This window comes from Tenebrio molitor, chromosome 3 (assembly GCF_963966145.1).
Source record: "Tenebrio molitor chromosome 3, icTenMoli1.1, whole genome shotgun sequence".
NCBI classification, from domain to species: Eukaryota; Metazoa; Arthropoda; class Insecta; order Coleoptera; family Tenebrionidae; genus Tenebrio; species Tenebrio molitor.
The window spans coordinates 5,234,266-5,247,564 of NC_091048.1; the positions used below are offsets into that span (position 1 = coordinate 5,234,266).

The 13,299-nt window shown below is 32.5% G+C and overlaps 1 protein-coding gene and 1 long non-coding RNA gene across 2 annotated transcripts; both read right to left on the minus strand.

The window, feature by feature from the left end:
• Nucleotides 1-398: 398 nt before the first annotated feature.
• On the minus strand, nt 399-2,933 carry LOC138126970 (uncharacterized). The gene is made up of 5 exons (XM_069042814.1): nt 2,038-2,933; nt 1,683-1,967; nt 1,423-1,630; nt 1,010-1,368; nt 399-949 (listed from the first exon to the last, which is right to left on the minus strand). Exons 1-5 carry the CDS (start codon nt 2,149-2,151, stop codon nt 461-463), a joined length of 1,455 nt encoding a protein of 484 aa, XP_068898915.1. The 5' UTR covers nt 2,152-2,933; the 3' UTR covers nt 399-460.
• A 4,642-nt stretch (nt 2,934-7,575) lies between these two features.
• On the minus strand, nt 7,576-9,309 carry LOC138127244 (uncharacterized). Its single transcript, XR_011158159.1, has 4 exons — nt 8,296-9,309; nt 8,133-8,240; nt 7,928-8,083; nt 7,576-7,877 (listed from the first exon to the last, which is right to left on the minus strand). It is a non-coding gene; the product is annotated as an uncharacterized lncRNA (long non-coding RNA).
• Between the last annotated feature and the right edge of the window lie 3,990 nt (nt 9,310-13,299).

Consider the following 13,299-nt stretch of genomic DNA (forward strand, 5'->3'; position numbering starts at 1 on the left):
GAATCAGAGTCATGGCTATTTGAAAAATTAATGTCGCTATAAAGACGATTCTAACGAATCTTAACTTTAAGATATCATTTGACAAAATCCTTACAATCCATAACGAATCCTCTGAAACATGTTTAATCAAAATCTGGTTTATTTGAATGACACTGGTACCTTTAAACGGTTTCTTCGTAAAATAGTTCATCGCATGTGAGTTTCACCACACTGTGATAATTAGGGCCCGGATTTTAGGCAATTAAAAAGTCGGAAATAGGTGCCTAAAATAGTCCCTTAAACTACTGCAAATAGTCCCTTAAAAACTGAAAATAAGCCATACTAGGTCCTTAAAGTTGTGGTTAATTAAATTAAAAAATGTGTTTTTAAAGTTTTAAGTAGGTACACACAACAAGATATTTACTAATTATTTTTTATTAATTAATATACAATACTACAAGTTTGTTAGTTATTTACATTGTTACGTATTTACATTGCATACAAGATATTGCTCTAAATTTTCTACTTTAAAACATTGTCGGTTATCCACCAAAATGGACTTATATTTTGAAAAACTTCTTTCTACCTCGCAAGAGGTAATGGGCGCAAATTTGTAATAAATTTCTTCCATTTTGGTGTCATGTTCCGGCACATCTTCACCTCTAAAAATTCTTGCCAATTCTAGAAGAAATTTGTATCCAGGATTTTTTTCAGTAACATCTTCAAGTTTTTTTAATGCTACTGCTGCTACAGGGCCTGGAGATTTTTTTAGGGAGGTAAATACGTTTTCAACAACTTTGATTGAATCGGTTAAAGGTAACCCATTTTTTTCCAATTGAGTAATACTTTCGCAGATTATTTTAAAATTACTGCGAACATAAATTAATTGGTTTTTTATTCCGGGTTTCTTCATTATAGACTGTGCTTTTTGAATAGCAACAGCAGAACTTCCATCAAAGGACATGACAACCTGTGAGTAGTTAAAAACAGTTTAACAATCAATTAATTTGCTTATCTTTTATATACTTACTTCTTTAATGGAATCAAAGTGTTCGCTGTAAAACATAGCAGCCTGAAGCCATGTTCCCCATCGTGTTAAAATTGGCTGTGGAGGCAGTGGCATTTCTTTTAGTTTTTCTTTGTACATTTCAACTCTCAAAGGTGCCTTAACGAAAATTTTTTTCACGTTCGAAATTAAATTATCCACATCTTCATATTGATAGCGAATTTTTTCAGCCACTAGATTTAAAGCATGCGCTAAGCATGTGACATGCACAATTTTTGGATAAAACACCTTAAGGTGTCTACCAGATTTTATCATATATGGTGCTCCATCCGTTACAAACAAAAGAAACTTTTCAGCAACAACTCTGGTACTCCACAAGATTTCTACGCATAGAAATTTTAAATCAAAATAAATTTAAAAAAGTGAAAAACCCTTACCTAAAGATTGATTTACGAATCTAGCTATTGTCTCATGATTTGTTCTTTCTAATTGTTTAGACGCCAAAAGATAAGATTTTCCAGGTTCATCTTCTGAAAGTTTCCCAACCAGACAATTCGCCACATATCGCCCAAGTGCATCTGTTGTTTCGTCAACTGAAACCCATATGTTAAAAGGATCCAGCTCATTCCGAATGCGGTCAATAGTCTAAAAGTGAAAATAATTTTAAATTAAATATTAAAAGATAGTATGTTCATACATCTTTGTAGCATTTTGGTAAATAATTTTTCCGTAAAGTAGACTCATCCGGAATTTTTCTACCACAATATTTTGTCAGAAAATTCTGAAACGCAGGATTTTGTAGTTTGTGCCATGGTATATTGGCAGCTAAAAAGACGTTACAAAGTTCCATATTGAATGTACTATTTGCCGATTCCTCCAAGTTCTGTGTCAGCAACGTTTGCCGAAGCGGTGTCATAATGTTCTCTTTATGGATGGCCGTTTGCTCATGCTGTTGCAAGTGACATTTTTTTTCGCATATAAACTACAAAAAATAAAATTTTCAAATAAGTAAAAAATATAAAATGACATATTTTTAATTATGCTTAACTTACCAGTTTACCACAAGCTTTACAAAACATTTCTCGGGTTGATTTTATTTCATATAAATCTTTCTTGCTTGTCCACTGTAATATTTTTTCGCGTAAACTAATTTTTTGTTTCGGCATTATGTTCACTTTAAACAGGTTCACAAGAAACACGACCACTGCACGGAGATAAAGTAAACGAGAAATGACAAATTTGTAATGCTTATATTTACGTCTCCCACCAAATTTCAGAGGAGATGGTTAATTTTATATTTCTTAAATTTTTAGAAAATGACACCCTTAAGGTTTCTCTTATTGTTTCACTTCGGGATTTTAATTTTCGTTTTTATGGCAAGGACCATTTTATAAACGTTAAAGCTTCTAACAATACCTAAGTATCAGAAAACATTAGACCGCGTATACCTGCACCCCTTCGAACAGAGGCAAACAGATAAACTCTGTAATTTATGCCAGTCCAGTCTAATGGTTTGTGGTACTTAGGTATTGTCGGAGTATTTACCGCTGACATCATGGTCCCAACCGTAAAAGCGAAAAAGTAATTCCTGTATTGTACTGCACTTTGTACATTTCAGTAATTACATCTCCTTAAATTTTAAAATCATAAAGCATTGTAAATTTTATTGAGGTACCACTTTTACATTTTCAATACCGTAAACTTCCCAGAATTCGAAAATTGGGAAAAAACCGCAAAAATGAAATTGATTTTTGGTCATTTTAGGCATGTTCAGGCAGTTAAAAGGTAAAATAGGTATTTAAAGGGCATTTTAGGCCGAATAGGCAGAATCAAATATGGCTCTAATTACTCTAATTAAGCCAGAAATCATTTATAGACAAGTTTCATACATGTGCCTTAAAAAATAAAAATAGTCCATTTTGCCTAAAATCCGGGCCCTAGTGATAATGAAAATTCAAGAATTCGGACCGGGTATACTGGAATTCTTAACAAAAACTACAAATTAATATGGTTTAAAACACGTTCAATTAGGGATTAACGCTGTATGATGAGCATCCCAGAGCCGCATCGAGCAGGGCTTAGTTCCGCCTTCCCCAACCAACCGTTTACCGACAAACCACGAGGTCCCTAGAACCGCGACGGGGGTTTCACGTCAACATCCCAGAGCCGCATCGAGCAGGACCTAGGTCCGCCTCCGTTAACGGCCATAACTAACCGTGACCTCCACAGAAATTTACTAAACAACCCAACGACTTCCTGATTGTCACCTAACTCCCATAGCGGCGCACTTACAACATTTTAACTTTAACTCTTCCGAAATCTAGCGGTGCTTAGCAACAACACAAAGAAAACCCGAGTTTAATTCAATAGAACAAAGCGTAACATTAAACGACAAGAAAATTCAACAAACAAGCGCAACATTAAACAATGATAAAATAAACAAAGCAAAGCGCAATATTAAACAACGATCAAATAAAAGAGAACAAAGCGCAAAGTTAAATAACGATAAAATAAAAACAACATAAACATAACATAAACATAAATAACGAATATAATAATCGCTGGCAATGCTAAACGAAAAATGGCGGGTCGAGTGCCGTTAGAAAATGTTAGCGAAAGAAAAAAACAAAATAAACGCACGTGATTCGGACGACGGCTACTAATTTTTGAAAGTAACAGATGGCCTGAAAAATGAACCTCCCCGAAGAAGCTTAACTAACGCTTAAAATTAACAAATGGGCGCTTCTCGAAAGAAACATCATGCAACAAAATGATAGCTACAACATACCCTTACCACGTGGTCCTGGTCCCAAAAAAAAGGACAACGAACGTGGGATAAATTATCCGAGGTGAATTAAAAACGTCGGATTCCTCACGGAGACACAAAATATCTACTCGGGACGATAGTGTAATTGATTCAGATTTAACTTACCAATTTTGGAATATGGATCGCTCATCGCACGGTGTGTTCGTTTCGAAAAACCAAACAAAAGTGAACTACCCCCTTCAACCACGCGCGCTATATTTCCGCTCTCCCCAGGATTGCCAACCCCATCCCTTAGTTCCTTGCCTAGCCGCTAGTACCTTCACATTTGGCGCGCTCTGGCGGTGGTACCGGGAATTTAAATTTAAATTTTAAACTGGGTCACTACAGCATATTATCTTGAAAGAACTATTAGATTTTTCTAACTGCATCAAACTTTAATACAGAGAGGAAAATATAAATTTTAAATAATATGATAAATTAGTTACTTGCTGCCGCGAGCAAAATGGAATATTACTTATTCAAAAATGAATTAATCGAATATTGCCTGCTGGAACGTTTCTGGTCGATTTTTCTCATTTCTTATTTATACAGGTGTCCCAGAACTCGCTCCCCAGAGAAAACTGACCAATGCCGACGACAATTTAGGTCTCAAGAATGCAAACGAAGCTAAATTAATGGCTTGCATAACAGAATTATGAAACGTTTAAGATCCACCAATTCCAGAAAGGGAACTCCAGGTGTTAATGTGAATAGAATGGGTTGCTAAGCGTATATAATCACACTGTCAGGATGACATTCCTGCCAAAGTGTCAACATCAACATGTTAGGTTAAGGCGGATGTCATTCAAGATGTTACACTCGCCACGAATCATATGAATCTATTTTTTTAAATAAAACAACAAATGGCGGTTTTGAAAAGAACCTTGTTTATTCTAATGCACGTGAACAGGAGAAAAGGTATAACATAAGCCAAAAGTGTTCATGAAACGAAAAATAAATACTATCAGAGCAAGTGGTCAAAGTGGCCCCCATTCATTTGCAAGCATAACCGTGTCCGTCGCAAAAGACTCAGTTTAGAATTCGTGACCATTTCAGGAGTAATGGTAGCAAAAGTTTCCTGAAAGCGACCCCTGAGTTGTTCTTCTGTAGCAATATTTTAACATGGCTCCAAAGAAAGAAACCCAGATGATTTAATTCGGGGGACCACGCAGGCTAGTGTCGTGGACCGCCACGACCTATCCATCGATGAGGATACTGTTGATCCAAAATTTCTCAAACTTGTCGACTGAAGTGTGGTGGTACGCCAGTGTGTTGAAACCAGAAAAAAAAAGTGAAATGTCTTGAAGCAAATTGGGAAGTAGTTCTGCGTTCAAAAATTCTGCGTAAATGTCTCCCGTTCACCGCGCAGGAAATTCAAACCTAAAGAGGAAAAGTTAGATGACATGTAAACTAGGTAATTTCTATTGAAGACATACCATACGATTCCCTAATAGACCAGCTCACAAATTTATAGAAAATCGTTCTTGAAATGCTCTTGAAAATAGATCATGTGGATTTTTTTCCACCCAGATGTCCCAGTTCTGCGCATTACTACCTAAATGATGAATCAAAAAAATTGGTACCTTACATAACAATTTGTTTGAGAAAATTACAAATTTTACTTAAAAAATTTAATTTAATTTTTAATGTAAAAAATTTAATTGACCTCAAACAAAAACAAACAAACATTCAAGGTTAACAATAAAATGTAACGCTCCCCGCCAACTATTTAGCACTCACACATTGTACACCGCGCTCAATAATGTTAGGGCTAATTTGTTCCGTTTCAGCGCGAATTCTGTGTCGTAAATTGAAGTAAATCCTCGATTTTAAATAACCAGATAGAAAAAAAATAAATACATTAAAAATTAAATTAAAGTTTTTAAGTAAAATTTGTCATTTTCTCAAAAAATTGTTATATAGGTTACCAAATTTTTTAATTCATAGTTTAGGTAGTATGCAGGTCTATCAGAAATAGAAGAAAAAAGTGGGGGTTGTCATTTAAAAAAATTGGTGATGACGTCATAGCTCAAAAATGGATGACGTCATAAGCAAGTGAAGTAACTTAAAATAATAAAATAATTTTTCAGTGCATATAATCCGAGCTTTAATTACGAGAAATAAAAATTGACCTGTTTCAGCGTTTTCGACAAATGTCATTAGTTTTGAAATTATTCAATTTATTATTGAGTTTTGTAATTAAGATTCAGATCTTAATAAGGAAGTATTGTCCACAATAAAAAAACGACTCATTATTTTAGATAAAATATAGAATAGGAAATGCCAAATGTTAATGTTCTCCCAAATTAAGCGTAAAATTGCCAACAATGAAGCAGCGATAATCACAACCAACCGATAAATTTGTTATCAAAACAACGAAAATTCTAATCTAAGTCGCCGACCCAATGAAACGAAAAAATAGCAGAAAAATATTAACGGTATGATCAATTACTGGTTTGCTTGTTTCAAAAGTAATTAATTCAAAAAATTATTTTTATTTATTTCTGTATATTATACAGTGTGGAAACTACTTATGGAATAAATTCAGTAAATTTAAAATTAATGACATTTGTCGAAAACGCTGAAACAGTTTAATTTTTATTTCTCATGATACTTATTCTAAGTTGCTTCAGTTGTTTATGATGTCATCCATTTTTGAGTTACGACGTCGCATTCATTTTTTTTTAAATGACAACCTCCACTTTTTTCTTCTATTCCTGATAGAACTTCCTACTACCTAAACAATGAATGAAAAAAATTGTACCTTACATAACAATTTTTTTGAGTAAATGAAAAATTTTACTTCAAAAATATAATTTAATTTTTAATGTAAAAATTCTTTTGTATGGGTTTGTTTAAAATAGAAGATTTATTTTAATACACCAAACAATTTAGATATTTAGAAGATTTACGCCAGAGAACAAAGCCGTGACATTATGGAGCGCGGTGTACAAAGTGTCGGTGAGTGCCAAATGGTTGGCGGGGGACAATTTCAACATTTGCATTAAATTTTGTTTAAATTTTATTGTTAAGCTTAGATGTTCGTCTTGTTTTTGTTTGAGGTCAATTAAAAATTTGACTTTAAAAATTAAATTAAATTTTTTAAGTAAAATTTGTCTGAAAGAGAAGAAAAAAGTGGGCGTTGTTGAAATAATTATTTACCTAACGTATGCGGAAAGTGAAATTTCCCGCGTGAGCACTTGGTTTGCGGCACGACTGTAGGTGGCGCTGCATTAGTGCGAACGCGGGAAAAGTCAGGTAAGTTAATTTTTTGTAACGAATAACTCAAAAATATTTAAAAATAATTTAACATTTTCAAGGCCCCGTTATCACTCTTACCTTCTGGAATTGTATTTTTATTTGTTTTATAATAAAATTACTTATTTATTGTGTAGTTGAGAATTAATTTTACAATTGCAAATGTGATGAAGCGTCCATTTTGTTTAAAGTGAATTGACGTTTTTGTCTGTCTAGGTCATTAAATACCAACCTTACAACGCAATTTCCCTTAGTTTCTGCTGCAAAGTACAAAGCACTGTTGCGGCCAAATAAAACTGGGCAGCAATTTTTTCTATTGTAATAAAAAATTATTTTTCAAATTGACATCGTCCGTCAGTGTTATGTTATGCCACAGGTGTGGGTATCTGGTTACCAGAGAAACTTTCATTTTAAAAGCCTGAATTACAAAAACTTATAAAAATAACAAAAATGTCAATTTAGTGGTCGCTTTTATTTGGCCACAACTGCAAATTTTCCACCTAGGTAGCATGTAATATACTATTCTATTACATATTATGTAGTAACTTTCTTATCGCTAAATTGCTATTTTTACAACAGGTTGGTGACATAAATATTTCTAAAGATAAAGGTAAAAAGTAAAAGTGAACTTATACATATACAGGCTGTGTTACAAAAGAGGATTAATAATAAATAGAGACACTTATCATTAATGAAGAAGCTTAGTTGGCTTGACTAAAAGAACCGTTCTAAAAGGTTTAATAATTTTTAAAGAGACATCCGACAAGGATCATAAGTTTATCTTATCTGAAGGAAAAAACATACTGCAGAATACACCGCTTTAATAATCTAGAAAACATCTCTCTAAAATAAAGTAAACTTATCTGGAGAAGACCCACCTTAATTCCAAGTTCGTAGTTGACAATAACATTTTCTGAGAATTTTAATTTTATGGGAGTCTTCAATACCAGCGTCATTGTCATTAGTAAACGTAAATTCTTCTTATCTAGGTTGGTCCACAGTATATTTCCGTTAATGCGATGTAGCACGTCTGACTGGAGCGAAACAAATACTTCAGTGAGAAAAACTAAGTGTGAGAAATACCTGTTGCTCTATTGACTGTCCTGTAAATATGATCAAGCAAAATGTGAAAACACCACCCAGGATCGTGCCACCAACTCTAAGATTTCTTCCTATTGATAAATTCTGATGCTACAGATTTTATTTGCGTTAAATATGTAAATTGACTCATTTTAATTACACTTACAAAGAAAAAATAAAATATACAACTCAGAAATATAAGAATTCCAATGATAGCAAATAGAGGAATCCACTTTTGAACTTTTCTTATACGGTCAGAGACAACGCTGAAATTAATTTTAAAGAAAAAATATGGTACACTTTCAGATACGTACTAAATCAGTTCAATATGTCTTTTAATGCAAAATTTAATTCGTCTTTCGATTGCAGTTTGATAGTGTTTGTTCTTGATCAATAAACTATCGTCACAGTACTCTTCCAGACTAGTGATGTTATCAACATGTTTGAAAAGCAAATATGACTGAAACTTCAACTGTTCTGTAATATACAAAAACATGTGAGCAGAAGTCACGATTGCAAATCCCACTACAAGCAATGTTAATCTGTAAAACCATTTCAAAATTGGAGCACAACTAGGAAACCATCTGTCAAAAAGGTACATCGCAAAATAGACTTCTTCGTCATAGGGAAATGGCACAATAAACAAAATGGCAGCAATGAGTGTCAAAATTAAATTTACAATCACGAGAAATGAGAAAAACCTTGATTCGGTTTTAATCTGTGCAAGAGTTTCATTTCCAACGGAATCCATTGGCCAAAGTTTAAATATTTTTAAAATGTTGTCAACCATTTTATTCTCATTCAGAAGTACCACTAAACTAAGCATTCCCTGAGGAATTAGTAGTTAATTATTTTAACCAAAATGATGTCGAATCATTACATAGAACATACCAGAAAAAAAAGGTCCATATAGAATGTTATCTCTTAGATTTAAGACGAAGAAGGAGAAATAAATTTCAATGAGTGTAACCACTAAGTGTAATATTAGCGTCATTAAAAATATGACTCTCGCGAATTTCAGATTCACAACGTCAAAAGTCAATAATCGAATTAGCGGTAACGTATCGTCTGAAATAACATTGTATATATTTTTACTTGAATTTTCCAGACTCTTGACTAATTCGTCTTTAAACGGTTGTTGGGCAGAATCCTCCATTTGACATTTAGAATTATGTCTGTAAATCTTCTGAAACAAAAAAATCATTAAATGGTGTTGGCTGCTTAATGGAAAAACGTTTGTCACAAATTTATTTGAATTTGTGAAATAATAGGTCAATTCTTTTCTGAAGTTTTGTGTTTTCTAATTGCAAAAGAGTTACATAATAGTATATTAAAAGACAAGTTTCATAAGACCAGTCTTGAAGCACGAATTCAAGATTAAAAAACGAGTGGCGTAGCCACGAGTTATTTTAAAGAATGAGTGCTTCAAGGTCTTATGAAACGGGTTTTTTATACTATTTTTTTGTAATTTGCCCTTTTTAAGCCGTTTTTAAACAAAAATGTTTGCTTTCCTCGATTTAGGGATTTTAGTGGCGGTTGGTAATGTCTTAATTTTAAAAGTGAAAATTTGATCAAGTCTTCAAAGTCGCCTTTTGTTTTATCCAAATTCTGTCACAAAACACGAATATGAAAGATAATCTTTCATGTACGCCCGCTGAAATACGTGAAATTCCCAAAAATACGGTCGCGAATTTGTTGCTTGATAAATCCTGATAAATAATTCTTTGCACATTTTGTAATTTAAACTGACACGCATGACGAATCAAGCTTTGCCAACCTAAAAATTTTCGTAAAATGTTCCGTGAAATAATGGCTATAAGGACATCCCAGATGATGACGTCGCGTTCGTTAATATGTCTCTAGCAACTTTATTTCTTGTCCGATTTCAATAGGCGATATATCAAATGAAAAGGCGTTTAAGGGACTATGAACTGCAATATAATATTTATTTTTTAAAAGAAACAGTTTAAGTGGGGTGATATTTAACTTTCTTATTTTAAATTGTGACATATGTTTTTGGTTTTTCATTACTTACTTTTAAAGTCACTATTTTTCTAAACTTTGCTGTATAAAAATATTATTTGTTTTTTGAAAAGTTTTGAAGAAATAAAAATGTTTAATAAATAATAATTGAGACATTTTAATGAAAAAGCGAATCAAGTTGCTTTATGAGGCCTGTCAGCTAGAGCTAATTGTGAGTAAAAATGAATACCTTTAAAGAAATGACCGAAATGCTACATGTCAGATCTAAACTCCATTCGAGGTACGGAAATAGCGTGCTTTGCGTAACAAATACTCTAGCTGACAGCAACTTGATTTTATTCGCTTTTTCATTAAAATGGCTCAATTATTATTTATTAAACATTTTTATTTCTTCAAAACTTTTCAATAAACAAATAATATTTTTATATAGCAATGTTTAGAAAAATAGTGATTTTAAAAATAAGTAATGAAAAACCTGTCACAATTTAAAATAAGAAATTTAAATATCAGCCCACTTAAACTGCTTCTTTAAAAAATAAATATTATATGACAATTAAACGTCCCTTAAACTCCTTTTCATTGATATATCGCTTATTGAAATCGGACAAGAAATAAAGTTGCTAGAGCATTTTAATTTTTTTTTATCACTCTGTATATATATATATATACAGGGTGCGTCTGCTTAAACTTTATATTTGAATATCTTCGTTATTTTAAATGACTGCTCAATGATATTTAGTCTTAATAAAGGCTGCATTGCCCTCTTTGCATAGGCACTACAAAAATTAACAAGGATCTGGACAGAAGAGGAATATTCAAGAAAAAAATTAATGAAAAAAATTTATTTTCAGCATTTTCTAACATTATAACTTTTAACATGTATATCAAATGTTTCTGTGTAGATTTTCTGCCTAATAATCATCCTAGTGCTTATTATTGATCAATAAATTAATGTTAAATAAAGACAATTTCCAGGCTTCATTCACCAGTGTGTATTTACGTAAAAAAGTACTTCACGGCTTACTGATTTACAAAAAAAAAAAACATAATTAATTTATTATTTGACAACGTCAAAGTAAAAAAGTTTGTGAAATCTTTGAAATAATCTTTTATACAAGATGTTGTTCTCACAGCAAGAGAAAATTAATATTATTTTTACGTATGGAGAGTGTCACAGGTACTATCGAGTCGCAGCAAGAATTTTTCAGGCCCGTCAAGAAAATGATAAATTTTCCGAAATGAATATCAGATGAATTGTAAAGCTGTCTGAAGATACTGGCAGTGTTAAAGAATTGCCACGAGTAAGGGATGCACTCCCCTAAAATATTAACTTTCAAAATGCCGTTGTTGATTAGGTAACTGAAAATCCACACACAAGCACAAGAGCAGTAGCGGCTACACTGAATGTCTCACAAAGCACGATTATTAGAACTTTAAAGTCTTTGAAATTTCATCCATATGAAATGATCCTGCAACTGCAACTTCACGGAGTTTTTATTCAAGAATTGAAAGGTGTGTGGAAGTTAATGGTCGAAATAAATTTAGAGCATCTTATTTAGTTATAATTATTTACATATACATTTTTTTAATTTTCTTTGGTGCTAATTGTGTTACATTGTTGAATTTATTGCAGATATTTTAATTGTTATTATTTAGGATGTGCTTAAATTATTTATTCACCTTCACCCCCTCTTTAAGCTTGACGCACCCACTTCCATAATAGCCACTTTTATAAATAAAAACAAAAAAATTAGGAGGGTACCTGGTACCCCATGATTCACTGTTTAAAAAATAAAATTAATAACATTTAAATTCGTTTTATTGAAAACTTACTTTAAAATAGTTTAAGTAAATTTTTCCAGAGAAGACTGATCCCTAGGATGCAGACGTACCTACACCGGGGTTTGTACATACCTACACCTACTATTTGAATTTTTATTGTATTTTACCGAATAGTTCAGAAATAAAAGAATTTTAAATAAGATAACAATGCCCCGTCAAATTGACGTATCTAAATTATTTGCTGAAAAATGAGTAATCTGTGAAACAAATTCGTAACAACTTTTTACGCATAAACTCTGTTTTGAACACAGCTCGAAAATTAGTTCTTTTTAACACTAATTTATTGCGTAGTCATCAGTAAAAGTGTAATAAAAACAATACAGGGAGATACAGAGGCCACGGCTGAATATGTTATACTCCGTAATCTGAGAAAAAGCCAAAAAAAAAAAAAATTTACTGCGGTTATTTTTCAAATAGCTCTGTATCCTTGCAGGTTTCGTTAACTTTTGTTAAGCACATGTCAAGAGGTCATTGAGATATATGATATTGCTAAATATTGTTTACCTTAATTGATAATTAAAAAAGATATTCGGATATAAAGTTTTAGTAGACGCACCCTGTATATACCACTTTCCCGGTTATATATCTCAGGAAACGAACACGAAAATTAATATTGTTTTTATCTTCTCCTATTGTATAATATAGGGTTATTATTATAAATGATGTAGTCGAAGCAGGTCAGGTCATGTTATGATGCCCATGTTATGAAATTTTTGTCGCTGTCACTGTCATTTTTCAGGTGAATTGTGCGGTGATGAGAATTTTATTTATTTTTTTTTAAATGAACGATTGAATTCGACAATATTGAATTGTTTGGCAACCAATTCTAAAAATGTTGAGTAGTTTTGTACCCAATTTAACTCCTGTGTATGGACAGTGTGTACTCACTTATTCACATCATTTTAATGTTATTTATACGGAGCGGCAACCATAAATTTTACATTCAGTTTTCACGCCTACTTGGACTACAATCACCTATGTACTTCAATCACCCTGTACTTGAATACTATTGAATAATAATTCGAAAAATCACGGCAAGTACCGAGCGATCATTTAAAAAATAAATCGAGTTTGCTTTGGAGCCTATGCTATAGCATGGGTTGCCATAGGTAACACGCCGACTCGATTTATTTTTTAATTGATCGCACCGTATTATAGCAACTTGTTTATGAAGTCTAATCGCAATGCAAGTCGAGAATGTTGAAGAAAAGATTACTGGTATAGATCAAAAACAGTAATGGTCCAAGAAGTAAACTTTCCGACACATCAAAGAGATTAGAAGAAAAGAGGATTTTGTGGATGCCTTTGATGTATAGGTACGAGATAGAATCACTTTCAAGATTCA